This window comes from Vulpes vulpes, chromosome 13 (assembly GCF_048418805.1).
Source record: "Vulpes vulpes isolate BD-2025 chromosome 13, VulVul3, whole genome shotgun sequence".
Lineage (NCBI taxonomy): Eukaryota > Metazoa > Chordata > Mammalia > Carnivora > Canidae > Vulpes > Vulpes vulpes.
In genome coordinates this window covers 117409922-117431830 of record NC_132792.1, presented here as the reverse complement: position 1 = coordinate 117431830, position 21909 = coordinate 117409922, and the positions used below count along the sequence as shown (strand labels likewise).

The 21909-nt window shown below is 47.9% G+C and overlaps 2 protein-coding genes and 1 non-coding gene across 54 annotated transcripts in view; all 3 read right to left on the bottom strand.

Moving 5' to 3' along the window:
* Positions 1-2013: 2013 nt before the first annotated feature.
* Positions 2014-5469, bottom strand: HAX1 (HCLS1 associated protein X-1). 5 transcript variants are annotated; one of them, XM_072732429.1, is made up of 8 exons: positions 4997-5049; positions 4683-4828; positions 4170-4429; positions 3805-3998; positions 2866-2917; positions 2632-2738; positions 2414-2504; positions 2014-2266 (listed from the first exon to the last, which is right to left on the bottom strand). In XM_072732429.1, the coding sequence occupies exons 3-8, from the start codon at positions 4402-4404 to the stop codon at positions 2181-2183; spliced, it is 765 nt and encodes a 254-aa protein (XP_072588530.1). In that variant the 5' UTR covers positions 4405-4429; positions 4683-4828; positions 4997-5049; the 3' UTR covers positions 2014-2180. The 5 variants fall into 5 exon arrangements, with proteins under 5 accessions (XP_072588530.1, XP_072588529.1, XP_072588527.1 ...); XM_072732428.1 differs by having other exon boundaries at positions 4968-5028; XM_072732426.1 differs by lacking the exon at positions 4683-4828 and having other exon boundaries at positions 4131-4429; positions 4895-5469.
* A 450-nt stretch (positions 5470-5919) lies between these two features.
* The window catches only part of UBAP2L (ubiquitin associated protein 2 like), a 40583-nt gene continuing 24593 nt past the window's right edge, over positions 5920-21909 (bottom strand). For 12 of the 48 annotated variants that reach the window (XM_072732403.1, XM_072732383.1, XM_072732379.1 and 9 more), the window contains 16 exons: positions 21146-21423; positions 20627-20799; positions 19479-19668; positions 18741-18795; positions 18145-18319; positions 17748-17820; positions 16746-16941; positions 16578-16666; positions 15500-15553; positions 14803-14884; positions 13864-14081; positions 13274-13379; positions 8735-8802; positions 7782-7979; positions 7337-7387; positions 5920-6518 (listed from right to left, as the gene is read on the bottom strand). In XM_072732403.1, the coding sequence (XP_072588504.1) occupies positions 6423-6518; positions 7337-7387; positions 7782-7979; positions 8735-8802; positions 13274-13379; positions 13864-14081; positions 14803-14884; positions 15500-15553; positions 16578-16666; positions 16746-16941; positions 17748-17820; positions 18145-18319; positions 18741-18795; positions 19479-19668; positions 20627-20799; positions 21146-21423 (2102 nt within the window). In that variant the 3' untranslated portion in view covers positions 5920-6422. Of the gene's footprint in view, positions 6519-7336; positions 7388-7781; positions 7980-8734; positions 8803-11517; positions 11917-13273; positions 13380-13863; positions 14082-14802; positions 14885-15499; positions 15554-16577; positions 16667-16745; positions 16942-17747; positions 17821-18144; positions 18320-18740; positions 18796-19478; positions 19669-20626; positions 20800-21145; positions 21424-21909 lie in introns of those variants that run through there. The other 36 variants (XM_072732412.1, XM_072732396.1, XM_072732408.1 and 33 more) reach the window with 4 other exon arrangements.
* Positions 14960-15096, bottom strand: LOC112918988 (small nucleolar RNA SNORA58). Its single transcript, XR_003234801.1, has one exon. It is a non-coding gene; the product is annotated as a small nucleolar RNA SNORA58 (small nucleolar RNA).

The window sequence follows — 21909 nt, the reverse complement described above, 5'->3', positions numbered from 1 at the left end:
CACCGGGGCTGTCCACGTGTGCTTTTTCAAATTAATTAACTAATTAATTAATTAGTTAATTGTATTCTTACATACTAAAAGGAGAAAAAAGTCAGAGGACATGTTCTACTAAATACAAGTCTGCAATTTTAAAATGTGAGTAGGCACAGAGACAAATAGATTAACAGGACGGACAGACAGGCCCAGCACAGGGAACCATGTGTATTTGTGTGTGCGTGTGTGTACAAAATATATTCATATCCGTACATACATATGCATATGTATTTTTCCAAATAGAATAAAATGAAGTTGGTCCCATGGTTTTTTGTTTTTTTTTTTAGGTTCCATTTATTTATTCATGAGACACAGAGAGAAACAGGCAGAGACATAGGCAGAGGGAGAAGCAGGCTCCATGCAAGGAGCTCAATATGGGACTCAATCCCAGGACCCTGGGATCATGCCCTGAGCCAAAGGCAGACACTCAATTGCTGAGCTGCCGAGGCATCCTGGTCCTGTGGTTCATACCCCATAGGAAGATAAATTCTTGATGGATTTAAAAACTTAAATGTAGGGATACCTGGATGGCTCAGTGGTTGAGCATCTGCCTCTGGCTCAGGGCATGATCCCAGAGTCCTGGCATCAAATCCTACATTGGACTCCCCACAGGGAGCCTGCTTCTCCCTCTGCCCCTCTCTCTGTCTTTCATGAATTAATACATAAAATCTTTTTAAAATAATAAATAAATAAAAACCTAAATATAAAAAGCAGAACTAATAAAACTTGTAGAGGATAAAGAAATATTTTTTTGGGATCCCTGGGTGGCGCAGCGGTTTGGCGCCTGCCTTTGGCCCAGGGCGCGATCCTGGAGACCCGGGATCGAATCCCACGTCGGGCTCCCGGTGCATGGAGCCTGCTTCTCCCTCTGCCTGTGTCTCTGCCTCTCTCTCTATCTCTCTATGACTATCATAAATAAATAAAAATTAAAAAAAAAAAATTAAAAAAAAAAAAAAAAATATTTTTTTAACCTTGGGTTGGGGAGATTCCTAAGATATAAAGAGCACTAACCATAAAGAGAAATATAAACAACTTCTTGGGTAATAAATCAACTTCTGTTCACATAAAGATATAATAAAGAGAAAAGACAAAATTTCATGATTACATCTCTTTGCTCTTATGATTTGCTTCCTTAGAAAAATCCCATTATTGTCATTTTAGTGAAATTTCAAGAAAACAGAGGTAAATAAATGTTTAAGATCTGCCACTATAAGCCACAATGCTAAAGTTTTTTGTTTAAAGGTTTATTATTTGAGAAAGAGAGAGATTGAGCAGGGGGGTAGAGTGGGGAAAGAGTGGGAAGGAAAAAAAAAAAAAAAGAGTGGGAAGGAGATAGTCAAGCAGACTCCAAGCTCAGCGTGGAGCCTGATGCAGTGCTCAATCTCATGACTGAGATCATGACCTGAGCTGAAACCAAGAGTTGGATGTTCAACCGACTGAGCCACCTAGGTGCTCCTAAGAATTTCTTTAATGAGAAAAAAAAATCTAGCAACGTTTGTCCTAGTTACATTTTCTCCAACATACATGGGGCGGGGTGGAATACATACCCACTAAAGGAAAAAATATTTGCCAATGTATTTCATCAAATTACCTCGTGAAATGTCCAATCATAGTGATCCCACACCTGGGGAAGCAGGTGTCCCTACATTTCCACACACACTTCCACTTGTTAGACTCTAATGCATCCCTGTGTAAATTTTCCTGGAATTGTCTCTAGGTATCTCCTTCATAAGAATACTCATTTTCTACCAGTACCTGACCCTATTTATCAAATCAGGGTTGGGAAGTAGAACAGAAAATTAAGAAGTAAGAATACTGTGGGCCAAAATAATCTGGGAAGCCCTGGATGGTACTACAAAGTAGAAGAGCCTCCGCTCACCCCGCAGAGCAGGCAGGTCCCGCCGACTGGAAAGAGCTTGGGAGGCCTTTAAAAAAAAAAAGGGGGGGTAGAACAGCCTAGACAAAACTAAGACCAAGGAGTTAGCATAAATAAAGGTTTTATTGGTCAGTTTAGGTGAGTCACATACTGACATACCCCCAACTCACTGTTCCATACACCCAAGACCCTGAGGTGGCAGGAGAAGCTAAGCCCACTGACAGTGAGCGAAGGGTGGAAAGAATCTGAAGGCCTCTGACGGTTAACAAGGCTACCGGGACCGGAACCAACGTCCTAGAAATAAATCCAGGATGGAATAGGCATCATCCAGGGCTGGAGGTGTTGGTGATTCTGGATCTAAGGAGAAAGTGATACATACAGACACACTAAATGAAAAAGAATGGGCAGTGGAAAAGGAGAAGAATATCAAAGGCTGAAAAAGTATGTGTGTTTTTGCCCAAGGAAATAAGAGATGGACCTTTTTAATTCACACACTTTACTTACCATCTCTAGGACTGCCATCTGCTTCTTGATGGGTTACTGTGGTCTCTGTCCGGCCCTCACTATCCACCACAGTCCGGCGCTCCTCTACTGTCTACAAGGAGAGACCCCAACCATATCTCTAAGATCAATAGAAGCGAGCTCACTGGTTCCTTTATATAGATTGCTCTTCCATGGCATCCTCTGGCCACATTTCCCTTTACTCCTCTCTTCCAACTCACCCCATCTGGCTTAGTGATCTTAGTCACCGTGACGCTCTTGAAATAGGATTTGGGCTGGGGCTGCAGAACTGGGCCGAGGCCTTCCTGGGAAACCTGCGAATCAAGATCTAGAAGGGCAGAGAGGAAACATGAAATCAAGAGTCCAAAGGAAAAGAAGGGGCCAAGTGTGATAAGAAGAAATGTAAAGGAGAGAGAACAGAGGGTACGTTAAATGTCCCCTCCCTCCAGACTCACCATTGTCTTCTCTGGCTCTAGAACGGGGGGTCACAGGCCACATATCATCAAACTGTAGAAGGCAAAATAGGTGAAATGATACCTTTCAATCTGAAACTTGAGAGGCCACAGAATCCAAAATATTCCTAAGTTCCGTAACTACTTTTCCCCTGGGACAGAGGATTCCACTCAGGATAGCTTTATTTACTCACCCCCTTCTCTGTCCTACCCGTTCAATCTATCTTTCCACCAAAAGGCTCTCCTCAACTGACACTCTATCCTATCCAACAATCCGTCTTGTCCCAGAATCATACAGACTGGTGATTTTTTTTTTTTTTTTGAAGGTTTTACGCATTTGAGAGAGACAGGGAGTACAGGAAGGGCTGAGGGAAAGGGAGAAACAGACTCCCCACTGAGCAGGGAGCCCAATGTGGGGCTGGATCCCAGGACCCCGGGATCACATCCCTGCATGGAGCCTGCTTCTCCCTCTGCCTGTGTCTCTGCTTCTCTCTCTCTGCCTCTCATGAATAAATGAATAAAATCTTTTTAAAAAGTTATAGGGCAGCCCGGGTGGCTCAGCGGTTTAGCGCTGCCTTCAGCCCAGGGTGTGATCCTGGAGATCCAGGATCAAGTCCTGCATCAGGCTCCCTGCATGGAGCCTTCTTCTCCGTCTGCCTGTGTCTCTGCCTCTCTCTCTCTCTCAGGAATAAATAAATAAATAAAATAAAATAAACCTTTTTAAAAAAAGTCATAAAAAAAATAAAGAAAAAAGCAGAACTCCCACCCTCATGCGCCCCCTCCGCCCAATCCTACAAGGAGCTTAATATAGAAAACAGATAAATACACTAGAAGTGGAGAACCTAGGATCCCAACCCAACTTTGCTAGATTCTGACAAGCTCCAGTCTGTACTTTATTAGTTACCTCCCGCAGGCTCTCACTTGGGGCCCAGAAGCACTCACCAGACCAAGAGGTCTCTGGGAGCCCCAGTCTGGTGCTGGTTTGGAGGATTCACTTCTTGTATCACTCTCCAAGACCCCCCCAAAGATCCTGGGCTGGTGACTATCTGGATACTTAAGCATTGAGTCCCGAAGTGTCTGTCCCTCCCGCCGTCTCTCACCAGGTGTCTCTGATTCAGGACCAGGACCTGGAAGTTCTGGGAAAAGGGGGTAGAGAGATGCTGGGGGTGGGAGAGGACCTGGGCTCCTCACAGCCTTGATATTATCATTCTTCTCACACTTCCCACCCCCTGGCTACTCTCTTCAGGCTCCTGGCTTCACCCACTAACCCAGGAGAAACCAGAGGTGCTCCAGGGGCAGCCACACACCAGAAGGGCGGGAAGGCAAGGTCCAGGCCTCCATCTCGCTGAAGATGTTATTAAAATCACGAATCAGGTCATCAAAGCCGAAGTTATCATGGAAACGCGTCCCTCCTGGAGTGAAGGTGAAGCCAAAGCCAAATTCCTCCGGGGCCTGGGGACCCTCAGACCTCGAGCTCCCATGGCTCCACGGGGCTGCTTCTTCCTCCTCTTCCTCATCGTCCTCATCTTCATCTCGAGTCATCCCTCCAAAAAAGGGATCTCTGCGGCTGGGAGTGAAGGTAGATTGAGCACCAGAATCTCAGCCACACCTTCGGCCACACAATCAGCTCCGGGTGGCCGAGGAGCCAAGGGCAGAGGTCTGCGCACCGAGGTGCGGGAGTGAGGCTGGCGGGGCGCCGTCGGGGTTCCGTCTGTGTCAGGGTCGGTCCTCACCTCGCGGGCAGGCCGTGCCCCCGCCCCCCGCGCCCCACCCCCGCCCAGCCCCCACTGTTTCTCCCGCCCAGGCCCCTGTTGCATCACCCCAGACTGGAGAAAGGCTTAAACTGCGGTTAGTCCTCCTCTCAGCGGCCGCCCAGGTGACCGCCGCGGGGCGAGTGCGCAGTGTGCTGACTTCTGTCCTCTCCGCAGCTGGTGAAGGAGTGACGAAGAGGACGGCTTCCCAAGAACTGGGTGTCAGAGATCAAGCTCCCCTCAGGAGACCCCACCCTCGTCCGACCCCGACCCACTCTAACCTCCGAGGTCCAGAAAGGCCGAAAAAGCCCCGAAAGAGATCAAAGAAGCTCATCCCCGTTTTGGGACTCGAACCTGCAGACCCCACCGAGGGCCATTCGCACCTGGCCGCAGCTGCACTCCGCCGCCGGAAGTTGAGAGCAGCGTCGGGCCGCCTGCCGGAAAGCAGGCCGACGGCGCGGCACGCTGTCGTAACACGACCGTCTGTACGGCGCAGGCGGTGCGGGGCGCCGCCCGGTCCCGAGCCGCCCCCCCTGCCCGCGAGGGGAGCGGGCGAGGGCCCGGAACCCTAAGCCGCCTTCCTGCCCGGGACCGGCCGCCGCCGCCAGGGGGCAGCCTCCGCCCAGCGAGCCGGTGCGGCAGGTGCTCCAGGCTCGGCGTTTGAATCCACGGGTCGGTTGGGGATGCTCGGACTTGGCACTCCCCGGCCAAGGGGCGTGCGGTGACCGTGACCGATCCTAGCTGCCCTAGGCAGGCTCTGCAGCCTGCAGGCACAGGCTTGGCAAGAGAGCCGGGGAAATCCCGTAAGCTTTGCCGGGGGAGGAGTTTGGAGCTGTAAGTAACCCTCTGCCTGCCCCCTGACTTTCAAGCCTCTCCTTTCCTGCGCCCCCACCCTCCCTGCACCCTGGCCCTGGTCTCCTGACCCCTCCTTTTCAAGGGGCCGGCAGCACTCAAGAAGCAGGAACTGCATGCCCCCCCCCCCCATTGTCCTGGACCATCTACAGTACACGACCGCTCCCCAAACCCACTCTCCAGCTTTCTACCCTGTGTCTGCTGTCCATTCCTGTCACAGCCTGAAATCTGCAGAGGAAGCAGCTTCTGGAGGAAATGAAAATTTGCAGCAGCTCCTTCTAGGCTGTGAAGCCCCTGGGGAAGGAGGAGAGGGAATCCCAGCAGGGCAGGTGAAGGCAGAAGCTCTCTTTATTCTGGGGCCTCCAGAGCCTGCCAGGGGCCCAGCTGGAACGGAATATTCATTCACCAAGCTGGCTGACCAGACTGTCTTAGATGAGCAAGAACGGGCAGAGGCTGAAGGTAGAGGTTTTCTTTTTATATATACAAGACACATTAATCCATTAAATTCGAGGACACAGTACAAAAAAAAAAAAAAAAAAAACACTTCAACTAATTCATCTGACAATGCTGTTCATATTCATGACGCCATTTTGTTGTTGTTTTGTTTCCTAATAATAAAGGAGGAGACGTAGGGCTGTTGGGCTGATATATATTTGGGGGTCCCCCTGCCCCACCTCACCTATACACCACCAGGGTGAACAGGAGGAGAAGGAAGGCGGGACCCACAGCAAAGTTTCATAATCTTGAATGCAAGGGGGGAGGAGGAGAGGAAAGGAAAAAAAAAAGGAGAAAATACAAATCCTATAATACATACAACAGAGTAGGGGTGGTATGGGGACGGGACAGACATGAAGCTGAGGCATGGGGTGGGACACTGGAGGTAGGGGCAGCGGAACCCCCCCTTCCTCTCTCTCTGATGCCGTTTCCGTGGTTGCCGGGCGGGAGTGGGGTCGGGCCTCAGTTAGCCCCCCAGCTGTAGCTGTTGTAGGCAGACTTGTTGGTCTGGGGCTTCTGCGGGATGGAGCTGGTCTGGCTACGTTGCCCGCTGCCCGTCTGCAGGGAATGGGATGATGAGGAGGAGGAAAAAGGTGTCTGGTTAGTGGGACAAATCTGTGACATCTGCAGGTAGAGCTCTGGAAACTGTCTTGCTCTCCCACTCCCCTTGCTTAGAAAGGACTCTGAAGTTTACTTCCCCACCACAGAAAATTTGGTTTCTATAGGTGCTAGAGGACCTGTGACAGGGAAGAGAGCATTTTCAAGCTTTGAACAGGGGAACAACAAAGACGGCAGAATACCTTTTGGAGACAAGACAGTGAATGAGTTCTCCCCGCTTTCAATTCCACTTTCTCCCTCCACTCCCACCTACACTGCTCTGAGAAAAGGCTCTCTCTCTCTAGAGAGAATCACAGCCTCTTGGAGAGGAGTGATTACACGGAGATTTCATTTTCATCAATCCCATGAATACCTCAATTTGGAAAGCTGTCTTATCCCAGCTCCTCAGCCACCTGTGATGGAGGAGAGGTCACTTGTACCACCCCAAGCTCCCCACCCCTACCACACAGCACAGCTGAGAGCCCACTGCAGGTGAGGTAGGAGAGACAGTCTGAGGCCCCAGGCTCCAGAGGCTGCCCCAAGAATCCTTTCCATTCCAGTAACCAAGTGCTTCCAGAGTCAGGGAAGGGCAGAAAGAAAGAGGGCGCTGGGGAGGGAGGACAAGAGAGGAATGGGAGGCCAGAGAGCTCAGCGAGGTGTCTGTGTTTGTGTGTCCTGATCTGTGACCGTGCAGCCTTTCCAAGTTCCCTGACGCTGTGGAGGTGAAATGGGGGCTGGAAAGGAGTGGGTTCAAGCACATCATCATTCAGTTTCATTACCTGCTCCTCCTGCTGGCGCTGGCAACAGAGAATCATCTGCAAATATGGTAGCTGAGGCAGAACCAGGATATATGGAAAATAAAGGGACAAACTTTGACAATAGAACTCCACCATTAGAAGGGAAAGCTACAATGTCAGGGAATGGGGGAGGCTGGGAGAGGTTGGAGGGGAGGCGTGACCCAGGTCTGATGGGATGAGGCAGCTGTGTTATAGGAGGCAGAAGAGAAAGGCCCCAAAGGAAATTTCAGCCTGGCCCCTTCTCTGACATCTCCTCTGCCGGCAGCTGGTGTTATGTGCACTTGTGTGTGTATGTGCTGTGTGCCCATGGCTGGCGCTGGGAGGGGTAGGTGAAGGTGGTTGTGAGGAAGGGTAAGAGAAGGAAAGGGAGGCAGTTGTAGGGGACAGGAAGGAAGAGGAAGGGAGAGGAGAGGGGGAGGGCTATTACCTGGCCATCCTGCTGCAGGTGGTGGTGGAGGATCTGGGAGTGCGGCTGCTGATGGGGGGTCAGAATGTGCATAAAGGGGGCAGGTGGGTAGGCAGCAGCTGTGGCCGGATTGATGGGCCCCCCACTTCCTAGGGCTGAAGGCAAGTTGAAGGAGGCAGCAGGAGTACCGGAATGAAAACCTTGTTTCTCAAAGGACTGCTATCCAGAGGGATGGGGAGAGACAGTAAAAGGGGTCAGCAAACCAAGCCCTGGAGTTTCAGAGCCCAAGTCCCCCACCCCCCAAGAGCAGTATGCAGCAGAACAGCAGCACTAAAGGCACGTGCGTGGGTCTGCTCTGTTCTCCAAGGGCTGTGGGATCCTGAGAGAAGTACTCACTCATTCTGATCTTTGCTCACACATAACCCAGGGGTGCTGACTCCCAGCTGTCAGCACAGCAGGAGAGGACAGCTGTGAGCGTGCTCTGGGACTCTACCATCACAAACCACCCCCACTGTGCAGCTCGGGCATCCTGGTGGCAAAGGTCTCGGTCACCAAGTGCTCCACCACAACTCCTAACACTGCATGTATCAGGCTTAATAGTTCAGATGTACTCTTCTGTTCCCACCTTTTGTTTTTACAAAGAACGGAACAAACTAGTTTCCCTTCATTCCATTCTCTTGGAAAGTTGCAAAAAGGCTGGTGGTATGGAAAGAAAGTCAGGACAGTTGCACAGTAAGTCTCAAGACACATCACAGCCACCTGCCACGCCTTACCTTCCTGGCACACTTCTCTTGCCTTTCTCAGAGAGCTAAATTTAAAGTTCTTTGAGAAACTGAAATCTAGAGACCACTCATCTTCTAGGACAGGTTTCCTACACCTCTTGGGGTCGTGCTTGTTCACTGGACTTCTGTCACTGCAACACCACCTCCTCTATGCCCATCTCTTTCCACTTCTACCCAGAGCTAGGCACCTACCTGGGTTTTGGAGTACACAGAACCCGAGATATCTGGCACGCCCGTGTTACTGGAGGTGACTGATACACCTGGGGGAGGAGGAAACAGACAGGAGGATTAGCTGGGCTAGCTGCTGGCCCCTAGAGAGGGCGTGTGCGGCCTTTCTAGTTATCACACTGCAAGGGGACTCTGGTCTGTTTTTCCAGCTCAGGTCAGCACCGAGAGAGATGAGAGCTCATGACCCAAATCTCTTGTCCTTTCCAGGTATGTACTGAGAATGTATGTGAGAAAGCAAGCTGAGCTACTTTTTGTGGGGCAAGCGGATATAGCCAAATCTCACTAGCATATAGTTTTCAAAACACTTTTGTGCCAAAGCTGAAAAGAAATGTAATAAAATTTTAATGTCCATTTCAAATCAACCCACCCAGACTCCGCTTAGTCCTGCTCCTAAAACAGGTAATCTGGGCTCTTCCTGTTCAGAAGAGACCTTTGGGCTCAGGATCTGCACTTTCACAGCTTAAGAAAAGTGCTCAAGGAGCAATCCAGTCCAGCCCCAAGAGCATGGTCTGTTCTTGGAGTCTCAGCTTCCCTGGCCCGGCTGCTCCAGTCTTGGCTCTTCTCGGCTATGTACTTATGACTTAACGAGCTGATGCAAAGGTGCACTTCCAGCTAACTAATTTAAGCCTAAGCATGGGGAAGGGAAGGGGTTAGGAAGGCAGTGGGGGTAGGCTATCTCCTACAGTCTATGTGGAACACAAAACCTGACATCCTCATTTACAACTTGAGCTTCTCCATGAGACACGGGCTCTGATCCATACTCCCAACCAACCTGCACATTTCCTGGTGAACTCCTTCCTACCACTACCACCACCTAAAGGAAACTAAAGCAGTACCATTCCTCATTTTAATTTCTACTCCCTAAACTGAAATACATATAACTACTCTCAGGTATGGGGCCATGGGTCAGGGAGACAGGAAAAAGTCATCAGATAAAATAATCCAGCATCTTACTAGAGAGATTTTATGCCAAGATTTGAGGAAAAATAACTCCATTTAATTTGGAATTTAAAGCACACTTTTAAGGAAACATTCAGTCCCATCACAGGAGATAAAATGAAACCAGAAAAACTGCATTTCAGCCTGTGTCCTTGATCCTTCTCTCCTGCTGGGAGGGGCACTTTGATGGAAGAGTATTTTAGAAGCACTGTCTATAAACTGACCAAATCACAAATTCCCCCATAACTCAATAGCAGTTCCCCCTTCAAACTCCAGAACCCCAATCCCCCCAATGCCTAGGACAAAGGCAGCCTTCAAAAAGTTAAGCCCCCTTTGGATAGCCGCTGCAGGATCTTTCTTTCATAGCACAAGTCTAGATGGTTCAGTGGAGGAGTCAAGAAAAAGAACAGAACTATGGAAACAGCATGAGAAATACGGCCCCATCACTTCAAAGGCCCTGAAATAAAAGGGGTCGACCCAGGGACCGATGGGGTAGATCTTTCCCTTCCCTCTTAATGGGTGATAGGCATTAAGAACAGTTCATTTATGGAAAAGACTAGGCCACTGGGAAGGTTTGTGTGGAAGGGCTGAGAGTGAGGCAGGACAGACAAGATACAAACAACGTTTTTGAAGGAAATCAAAGACACAAAAGTTCAAACACCTTGCAGACACCCAGGGTCACCCCACACTGGATGGGAGAAAAGGCCTACTGGTTTCTAGAGCTGGGTAGCAGGGAGGAGTTTAGTTCTGGAGTGCCCCCCACCCCGGTTTCATTCTTTCCAGAGTCTGGACTAGTTAACATCCAGCTTCTAGGCCTGAGGCTGTAGTCTGAGTGGTTAAAGGGACTGGAGATGCAGAATGAGACGACAGTGTAGCAGCCCTAACAGCCTGAGTGTGAGCACTAATGGAACAGCTGTCAGCTTCCCCACTTACCCTTCACCAGTTATGAGAAAGCTCATCAGACTAGAGCTTTCCTTCCAACAGTCAACATCCCGTCTATCCCCCACTCCCAAGCAGTGACGACCACACTGACATGATGTGGACAGTGGAGGAGAAACGAGAACTAACGTCTCCCAGCATGGCAGCCTCTAGGGGAATGGGGTATCTGGGTTTCCAATGAACAAAGGGTGGTGTTCTCAGCCTACAAGGTAACTGTCAACAAAGGGGTGAGGTGTACTAGTAATTAGACTGAGTGAGGATAAGAATTTCCATAGTCAAGGAGTCATCTAAGCAAACCTCTCCCACGCATCCTTAGCTACACCCACAAGTGCAAAACCACGAGTACTCCACAATCCCTGAAAAGCCTACCAAGGGATAAAGAATAAGAACGATGTTGCAGGCTAGCACAGTGTACACAGCCTGAGTCATCAACTAGCTGGTCACTAAAGACTTCATCAGATCTCAACCAGCCACCTGGCCAAGGCCCTTGGAAGCCACTTCCCTAAACCAGCTCTGAAAACCACCTCTTCTGCCTTTCACCATGACAGGACACTCCAAGCGGTTTCTGTCCTTTCCCTCTGCTCACGTCAGAGACCAGGGAAAGAGCTGAGTGGAAAAGTGAAGAGCTGTAATAAGGAGGGAGAATCAGGGATTTTCTACAAATAGCTTTCTTTACTGATCAATCAAAGGGTTGGAAACTGAGGCTGCTGCCCCTCGCCCCCCTTCATAAAATCACCATGATGAGAAGTTAACAGTTCTTTGGCTATGCTGGGATTTGATTGAAAAGCCCTCCCCCCCGCCCCCCTTCATCCACAGCACAACATTGGCTCCTAGTGTCCAGAAAGACATGCACGGAAAGAACGCCAGAGTTAGCTAAAGAAATACCACAGTTTATTGAAGACTACAAATATTTTGTTACAAGTTGAAACTACATGCCTTCCAGAATCAAAAGCAACAGCAGGTGTGTGCATTGATGCTTCGGAGGTGCTGCACCGCTTGAACTCGAAATGGGTAAGACAGGGTCAGACACATGGGGGAGAGGGAAATGGGGGAAGGGCAAGTTCAAAGCCCAGAAGGTATCCACCAACTCATTTCCCCAAGCCACGCAGGCCATGGCCTCAGCTCAGCAGGCTCTCCTCAGTGGTCTGGTTTCTGAAACAAGACTTCAGTGCAAATTTATACACACACACAAAACATAGCCCCCAGCCTTGGGCCAAATTAGCTCTCTGCCGTCCAGAAATGCTTGTAAGGGGGTGGATATTTTCTTCCTAAAAGGAATCAAATACATAAAAATAAATGAATTTAGAGGTTGATGCGGAATGGGATGACAAGAGCCCTCTGTGGGGTTGGGAACTGGGGGTGCTCAAAAAACTGTTACAGTAGATTTCTGAAATCTTAAGGGAGATAAGAAACTAAGATTTCCAGAATGAGGTTTGCCATTCTCTTATGTTATCAATCACCTACCTCTTAAAATTCTTGAATCTGGTCCAACTAAACCTTAAATCTAATGTTCTGAGAATGGGGCCATTCCAAGTCCAGAGAGCTTATAATCCTCCCCACCAAGGATTAGGGTGCATCTTGCTCAGTGAGAGGAGCAGCTCCAAGGAGTGAGGCATGCCAGGATTTCTCCAGGTTAAATCCAGACTCACCCAGAGTGCTCCGACACAGCTCACAGCTCCAGGTTAGTTCCCAGGCCTACTGCCCTCCGTGCTCAGCTCAGTTTCCCAATTAGGGAAAACCTTGGGCAACTGACCCACCTGGAGCCCACACAGGGGTAAGAACACAGATGCAGCTCCATCCAAATCACCATGAACACGTAAGTGAGCTTAGAATTTTGAAAAACCCCCAACCCCAACTCTCTGCAACTCCAACAACGTCTTCCCCATAATATTTGTCTACAAATCATGGACAAAAGTAGATGGCACGGTTTAATTCAAAAACGACTCCTCAGTCCCTGTCCTCCAGAAGCGGAGTGCAGGTGTCAGGTATAGGAGCAGGGGACAGACCGGGTATCTTTCCAGTCAGTGCCCATTGAGAGGATTTCTACATTTCCCTCCTGCCATCAAATGTGCAAAAAGACCTTGCCAAGAAACCAACCATACAAACAAGGGATTCTAAGGTCCAACTCTCCCTGTGTTGAGCATTCACAACCCATGCCTTTCTCTCCACGTCCTAGATCTCCCAAATAGGGAACGGAAAGGGGTTGCATGAGAAAAGGAGTGTATGCCAAACCCACCCAACTCTGCTATTCAGGAAGCACCTCTGCTTCTGTACTACCACTACCAGACATCCTAACACGTACCTCCACTGACATCTCCATGAAATACTGGGGCCCCTGGCTCTGCTTCCCGCCCAACGTTTAGGTCAGCCAACATATTCTAACAGCCAACACATGCCCCAGGGCATTCCCATCATGAGTGCTGGACATGTGTTTTAACGTTAAGCATCTCCGCTGGTGCTGCTCAGATAGACACCCATATCAGCCAAACATGAAAAATCTTACATGGAGCTGCTGGTGGCACACTTCACCAACCCTATTTTCTCAAGCAGCACGTCTTCCTCCCTGAAACTCCTTCAGTCATATCCTATAACCATTACGGACAGCCCAGGTCAAGGTAAGCTTACCAGTGTTGTATCCGTGAGACCCATATCCACTTGGCTGTTGGAAAGGGGTGGCCGATGCATTCACGCTGACATTCACACCATGCTGCTTGGAAGAGGTAGGAGCCACCTAAAGAGCAAAAGGGCCAGGAGTGAGGTGACACGGTGACAGTGAGCCTTTCCCCCGACCTGTCCTACTCCAGGAATCAGGCATTCAGACAGCTACCATCCTGAGGCAGGCTGATCAGTCTGCTTAGTGAAATAAGCTTTATAGAGCTCCCTATGGAGCTTTATAAAATCTACCAGTGAAGTCACAAAATGGTTGCCTGAAGGACGAGAAAGGGGCGAGTGGCAGCAGGGAAGAAGGGCAGTCCAGGGGACACATCTGTATGGTGTCATGTCCCCTCTTTAGAGAACAGAGAACAGGTAACCTCTATCCCAATACCACCAATTCCAGCCCCCCTCCTGTCCCCAGGCCAGAAACAGGCCAAAGGGAGAACTATTTCTTCTCATCCATTATTAAAAAGTCATATAGCCTTGAAGGCAGCTAGGACAGTGTCTGGGAGGCTGGGACTCGTCATGGCCACAAGGAAAGGCCAAGGCCAGGTACTCACAGGGAACACAGCAGGCCCATACTGGAAGGTGCTGGGGAGGCCCGGAACCCCTGTGTAGTATGGCAGGCTGGTATAACTGTAGCCAGGAGGCAGCGCCGGGTTCAGGAATGTCTGCTGTGTGGTGTGGTGAGTCTGCGTCTGGTTCTGTTGGGGTTGGGCCAAGGTTGTGGCCGGGGCCGGGGAGGAGGCATCCCCACGGCCAAACTTTGTGAGGTCACCTATGACAGAAGAGGCTAAATGTACCTGCTACTTCCTTCACCCCTGACCCTAAAGCAAATTTCCTTCTCTTGGCTTCACAAGATTCCAGAAGACCCTGATCCAAGACTCTTTGAATTACGTTTCCTTGCAGCAACATGTGGCACCACTGAGCACACAGCACAGTGCAAAGTTGAGCCAAATGTCAGATGCCTGTACCATCCTGTGGGAGACAGGCCCCCAGATCAAAGCTCCTGCATGATTTCCCTATCCATTCCTATCCTTCATCCCCCACCCTTCCCACCTTCCCCTGCTTCCCCTCAAAGAACACTCTTTGCTGGACTCAGAATAGTAACAGGGAAAAAGATAGGTCAAAGAGGACAACCTGTCAGGCATAAAAAGGATCGTGGCTTAGCAAGGCAACGAGACTACCACTGTGAGCAGAGAACAGGAGCAAAGAGGGGCAAAGGAAGGCCAGTTCAAGCACTGTACTTCCTGGAAAAAACTGGAGAATGGCAGAGAAAACTAAGTCAAGGTATTACTTCGGAACTTTAGGGAGACAACAAAGCAGGAAGAGAAGGAAATCTCAATCTTCAGCAGCACTGCAAATCTACCCACCCTGATTCATCACATCTGCTTTATACCTTCTGCCAAAGGTCTTAGTTAAAGTAAGAAATGGGTCCTTTCTTGCTATTCACCAATCCCAACACATTCTCCCTTCTTTCGGCTCCATCCCAACCGTACCAGAGTAAGGGTTGCTGGCCAGGCTACCATCCCTCCCAGTCAGTGGAGTGGTGGGCGTGGGAAATGGGATGCTGTAGTAATCCTAGAAGAGAGAAATCAAAGAGCAGACACTCAATGCCACTCCCCAGCATGAGTAACAGCACAGGGTTAAGAGGCAGAATGTTGGGAGTGCTGCAATTTATCCAGCTACTGATTTAGCTGGCTAGACCTGGCACGAACTCCAAGTTACTCTTGCATACACTGTCCCCCTCGCCTGGCCACAAGCACAGTCAGACGAGGTCTACGGGTATGCTCACCAGGAAATACATCAAGTCCAACAGAACCAAAGATATTCTCAAATCTTTAGGTACTATCCCTAAGAATCTACTACTGAAAAATAACTAGTCTTTCTGTAATTCAAAGGGCCTGATACATAAAAAGCATCCAGAGAGCTCCAGAGAACTCTGAGCTATACATTAGCTTAAAACTTGTTTACTTTGAAGAAGTCACAACCAATTAAAAAAAGGGAAGTTATCTTCTGTTAAAACCATTTCCCAAGTGCCTGTATTCTAAGAGATCTTGAACCAAAGTTTGCACATGGAGGGTACAGGCTGGGGAGAGCTAAGCCTGTGAGTTATCAACTGAACACCTACAATAATCCTCTCAACAGTAAGGTGAAAATCACTTTCTTTTCTTAAGCTCTACATCACATACTCACCAAGGGAAACCTTGTCTGAAGCATCTGTAAGTCATCATAACCATATACTTGTGGCTAGAAAATACAAACACGTAACAATATTAATAGGAACTGGTTACCATAGGAGCAAACCAAGGTGCTAAGAGACAAGCTAAGCCATTCTTTTTTTTTTTTAAAGATTTTATTTATTTAGTCATGAGAGAGACAGAGAGAGAGAAGCAGAGACAAAGGCAGAGGGAGAAGCAGGCTCCCCACAGGCTCAACCACTGAGCCACCCAGGCACCCAGAGCTAAGTCATTCCTAGGAAGAATAGGACATAGATTACTTCTTTCAGTTTCGTTTAAGAGGAAAGAAGTGAAGTACAAAGAGATTAAGTGATTTGGGAAAAGGTCCTAAGGCTTTCCCTGGGATGCCTGGATGCTCAGTGGTGGAATGTCTGCCTTCAGCTCAGGGCATTATCCTGGGATCCAGGATCAAGTCCCACATCGGGCTCCTTGTGGGGAGCCTGCTTCTCCCTCCGTGTCTCTGTCTCTCTGTATATGTCTCTCATGAATGAATAAATACTTAAAATTATCTCTTTCAGAAAGAATTCACATTTTACTCATTTTCTGTAACTTTATAGCTAGTAAGTTGTTATGTTTATTGTTAAAAAACATGTAAAATGGATGTTTCCTCTGTAGGATATTCACCTACACTGAGGAGCAAGAACAGATGTCTTTTTAAACATTTCAAATAAATACCCTTCATCTTAATAGACAATGAATCCACGGATTTGACGGAAGATACCCCAGGGCAAACAGCTACCACTGTCCATCGGCCCCTCTTAGATAGTCCCAGATATCAGGTCAGGGAACTCTGCTCTGACTAGTCAAAGCCAGCACAGACCCTCTAAGACAGGGAATCAATCCAACCAGAGAAAATTCTCTGAGAAAACTAAAAGGGATTCCAGGTGGACACTCTGGCCTTTGGCTTCAGAGGCCCAGAATCTGTGTTTCACTCACAGAAAATACAAATAGAAGAAATGGCTTTTGTTTAGTCCTTCCTCTCTAGAGTGGCCACCCACCTTCACCTTCTGGAGAAGGTGCGACGTCTCACTTACCGGATAGGCATGTAACAGCCCAGGAGCCATAATGTACGGATTAGGCAACAATGGCGGGACCCCAGGAGGGAGGTTGGGAGGAGCTTTTCCTAAAAGAGAAACCACATTGTATCCTGTCACACAATTACTTCTCTCCTCTGTCCCAGACGAATGCCATCCACCTTCTACCTGAAGTTGTAGCAACTGAGCTCCGAGTCGAGGCTGTGACAGTGGAATTGCTGCTGAGGCTGAGGCCCAAGCTGCTGCCGCTGTTGAGACTGGAAGAGACACTGACCACTGGGGGAGGCGCAGAAACCGTGCTGGATGTGGTGGAAAAAGTGCTGGAGGAAGAATGGAGGTTCGCCTCACTGTCCACGCTTGTGTGCTTAAAAAGGGGGAGCAGTGGAAGACAGGAGGAGGAAACAGTGATTAGCAAAACAGGTCAGAAGAGATGCACACTCTCTTCTGTTGGTGAGAGCGTATCAGCTTCCCAATTTAAAAAGCTGAGGCAGAGTATGGGATGCCCTCTGCCAAAGGAATTAGAAGAAATTACAAATTATCCTCCAGCTACCCATTCCCCAAGACTCATCAAGGAGAATATTTATATTTAAGGAAAAAGACTTTTCAGGAAGCCTCAGCACTATCTTCCCCTTGGTTTCTGGCAAACCAGACACCTTTGCCCAGAATGAGTCTTCCTTACCACCTCAGCCTAATTCCACAAATGGTTGTTCCAAATCACAATAGCGAAATTAATTATTTGGTCAAAAGCTTTCATCTGGCCTGCACTTTCAAAGGATGCTCAGACTTACACATGACTTTTAGTAGCCATGTTCAGCATACTCAGACCAAAGAATGAGAATGCTGTAGCAGTGAGAAAGGGACATCCCTACAGCATTTACCAGAGCACACAAAGTCCCACCCACTTCAGTGTTGAGAAGAAAAGCAAAGAAAAAGTCACATAAAGACTCAAGAGTCACATCCAGGGTTTGGAGAACTGGCTCACAGCTCTCTAATATTTCTTGATTCTCCTGCCTCCCAACATCCTTTTATTCCATTCCCGCAACCTGAGATCAATGATCATTTTGCCACCTCGTGAAGAGATTTCCAAGAATCACTTCTTCAGAAGTCTTACAGTTGGAGAGTTCTAAGTGCAAGAAAACCACACGTTCTCTTTTGCAGCATCACACTTACCAAAAGAGTGGATGTAGAAGTGCGCCCCGAAGATGTGGATGACGAAAGGGTATTCTGCTGTGTGGATAATGTGCTGCAAAGAAGAGGTTGCCATCAGCCACAGTGCTATGATTATTTGGGAGCTTCTGTCAGGAACACAGACGAGGAGATAAGGCAGAATATGGGACCAAGGAAGCCTGAGATCGTGGGGAGCACTGTGGCCAGCCAAAGGTGGGCAGCAGACAGAACGAGAGCGGCTGCTGAGAAAGGAGGACAGGCCTCCTCTGCTTCTGCTTCCCACAGCTTTCAAGTCGTCCACCTCACTAATGTGGCCCCCACCAGGCAGCAAGGGCAGGACCGAGGCAGGGAGCCAATACCACCCCTCCCAACCCCAGCATCCAGCCGCAACCCAAATCACCTGCTGTGTTGTGTGGTGGTAGTATTTGGACTCTCCTCACCATGGCTCAAGCCACCCAACGATGATGAATGTTGACCGGCTGTTGTCAGTAAGGAAGCTGCAGACACGGTTTCACTGAGAGGGGGGATGCCAGGAGCAGAAGGTGAGTCAGATTTCACTGCAGCGCCTGTAGCACCTAGAAATAAAGCATAAATAATTCACCTCATCAGAGGAAAAGGAGTGTCTATGAAAAGTGAAGAGATAACTCCTGTACATGGGAGTCCTAGGCTGTCCCCAAGCTAAAAGTGTTGAGTTATTTAATAATGGACCGTATGTGTTTAGGTTGACTCCTTTTTCTTTCTTTCTTTTTTTTTCTAAATTCCAAGCATTTCAGAGCACTGAACTCATTTACCCAACAAAGGAGCCAAAGGTGTTATCACTGTTCTAAAACACAGAAAAACTTAGATTTGTTTGCTATTAAATAGCAAAGCAGAACCAAATGAAGAGTATAACCAGAAAAGCCAGGGCTCTTCTCACTATAATCTAAGAAAAGCAAAAACACTAAAAGAGGAGGAAAAACACTAGAATGTACAGGCAAATGTCTAGAGAACACTCACCTTCAACAGATTGCGTGGTCTGTAACTGCGTGGCCTGCACAGAGCTGAAGCCATTCTGGGACAAAAAACAGAGGAGTAAGGAAGAGACAAACTCAAGGAAACAGGTCAAGTTAGCACTGACTCAGCTCAATTTCCATTAATAAATCTGCAAGCTAAAGGATTAACAGAACAAAGACTAGCAAACAAAACTACAAGAATTTAAAATGGGAACGAAAACAAGGCACACCAATCCTTTGTGACCCATGGCAGCAAAGACAACCCCTAAACTGCTCAAGAGGTCACAAACCCAGAGGAGACACAGGAAAGGCCTAAGTCCAGGGCCCTGGGGGAGGACAGGAAGTATGTCAGGTTCAGCCAAACCAGCCAGTTTCTGGCTGCACATGACTGTCCCTCCACAGCACCCTGGGACATGCTGTCCCCTTGCTGGGTCAGCAAGGTATCTACTGATAGACACCCAGGGGTCTAGCACTCAGATCGTCTCAAAAAAGTAAACAATTATTTGACACTGATTCTACCATAGACAAGTAATCTTTACTGCAAAGAGAATGGTTTTCTGGCTCTGAATCTCCAGGTTTGGTGAAAAGAACTTTTTAATCACCAATCACAGAAATGTGGTTTCAGCTTCTCAGTCAGCACTTCTGAGGAATCCCAGCACAATTTGTCAAGAAGAGAGAGACACTGAAGAGTCTTTGCCCAATATTGTCCTAACTAGCACCCAGGGACTTGTAAACCCACTACCTTTGCCTGAGTCAGGTCCTTTTGGGGTGATGAGGAGATCGAGCTGGGGTATCGCCGAGTCTGTGTGGACCTCTGTTCATACAGAGGACCCTGAGCATTATTTTGGGAGGTATAGGTTGTCGACTGAATTGGACCGCTCTGATAACCGGATTCCTGACTCTGGTTAGATGAGATTGTGGATGAAGATTCACTGTGGGGAATACAGAAGGAAAATCTCAGAGAAATGAAGCAGAACAGACCCACTGGTAACAAGGAAATGGCGGAGATCTTCTATAATAGTAATTCCATTACATTCAGAAAGAAAACTTCTAGCAACAAATAAACGATTTTCTCCTGACAATCATAGGTATTCTACATCCTACAGAGTCAGGGGTCTAACCTAAAAACAGCTCACCTACATTCTTATACCCGTAAGAAAAAGAGGCCAAAGTAGAAAGGACTACTCTGACTCCTTTGATATATCCTTTATTTTTTTTCCTTTGATATATCCTAACGTGAACCCTAAGCACAGGAAAAGTTACCTTTTACTCATATTCATTTTAAGGAATTCTGAGACCCCTGCTCTCTCAATAGCCCCATTAGATATGAAGTAGAACTCCCCTAAGAAGAACTTTTAAAATATTCACATGCATTAATTGCAGTTATGATTCGCTAGGGCTTAATACCTGTATTTTTAAATTCAAAGTACTGAGGAAAACAGCCTAGTCCCAGAAATTCCTCCAGGATTTTCTATTGCTTACGTTGGCCCTCCCTAAAAGTTATCAGAGAAGGCAGGAAAGGTTTCTTTTAACTTATATGCTGTATCAATGCTATATATTCCCTAGTAGGCCAGTCACACCCTTCATTGGCATAAAGCCCACACCAAAGGACCAAATGTGCCAAAAGCATCATTAGCCAGATGCCAAGGTCCTCCCGTTAAAGGTGCTACACATGCCTCTTCAGAACTGGGCATGGACACTCTAGAAGTACCCTAGCGGTATATTTCCATCTGTTTATTTTGAAATGCTTCACAAAATACAATCGGGCTACTACTTTTCCTTCACTCAGTCAGAGGCTGGGCCTCTTCAGAGTTATAGGAATCAGCAGGAGACTCAGAAAAAGTAGTAGAAGCTCCAGAACTAAAGTCTTAAAATTGATGTTTCTTCTACCTGGCCGTGCTGGTATAGAGGCTACTTGGAGCCTGGCTTGAAGAGGCGCTCGTGGTGGGGGTGGACTCATAATCAGAAAGGACAGGCTCTGACCCAAACTGCAATGCCCCAAACTGCAGGTTTAGCCCTGAGATATCTGCTGAGCCAGGCATTTCCACAGCCAGAGCAGGAATCTGTAAAGTAAAAGTAATGGTTTTATTACAACCTTACTATAGGACTAATAAAAAAAAAAAATTTCTCCTTCAAACATGCAGACTCTCCCCCCTTTTTTTTTTTAATGTTTATTTATTCATGAGAGAGGGGGGGCGGGCAGAGAACACAGGCAGAGGGAGAAGCAGGCTCCATGCAGGAGTCAGATATGGGACTCGATCCCAGGACTCCAGGATCACTCCCTGGGCTGAAGGCAGGCGCTAAATCGCTGAGTCACCCAGGGATCCAGACTCTCCCCTTAGACTCTCAATTCCCTAATCCCGCATCCCTTTTGCCCTCAGATGACACCCATCTCAAAAATTCAAATACCTTTGAAGTCAAGGAGGCCTTTTTCTTCTGCTGTTTCAATTTTTGCTGAGCCGGCTGTGGACTGGAGGACTGGTTGTCTGAAGACCCGGGAGACATCTGTGGGGCCGAGGTGGATTTGCTTGGCAGAGGAGAAGACGGGGGTGGAGGTGCAGCTGTGGAGGTAGCCACCGCGGATGGCTTCTCCTGAAGGAACACCTCCATCATGGTTGAAGATGGGGTGAAAGCCTGGCGTTTGGTAAAGGGGCTGTGCACTGTTGAATCATTTGGGTTCTTCAAATCTGCATGAAGAAACCCAACATGTGTAAGGCCAGAGATGCTAATAAACCTCAATAAAATGCTATTATCCTACTCTAGAGCTACAAAATAAGGCCCTAAAGATTCAGTACCCCATATAAACAGGTTCTCTTTTAGGATTTACTCTCATTTCTAAAAGTGACAATCACTGGATCATATCCGTTCTAAGTATAGGTTAATGGAATCAGTGCTATTACCCTGCCTGTGTAAGAAGGAGCCCAGGAAATGCCCATATTTAGAGTGTAAAATTCTAAAATGGTCAAGTCCGTGAACCTTTTCAAAGGTAACATGTTGTTTTCAAACACTAAAAACCAATCTAGGGAGAATCTAAAAAAAACCCCAGGGCAACTGAAGACTACAACTATGTATGTATCTAATTTTGATAAAGAGATACTGAGTCTCAAATCTTTACTATTCCCCCCAGCATTCTGAACTCAGCCTATCTGACTGGGGAAAATCAGTTCGGGAAA

Coding starts and splice junctions, on each gene's coding strand:
- HAX1 (XM_072732426.1), bottom strand. CDS start 4,947: ATGAGCTTCTTTGATCTCTTTCGGGGCTTTTTCGGCCTTTCTGGACCT. Junction 4,430..4,894: donor GGCCTTTCTGGACCTCGGAG/GTTAGAGTGGGT, acceptor CTTCACTCCCAG/CCGCAGAGATCCCTTTTTTG. Junction 2,918..3,804: donor CCCAGAGACCTCTTGGTCTG/GTGAGTGCTTCT, acceptor TGCCTTCTACAG/TTTGATGATATGTGGCCTGT.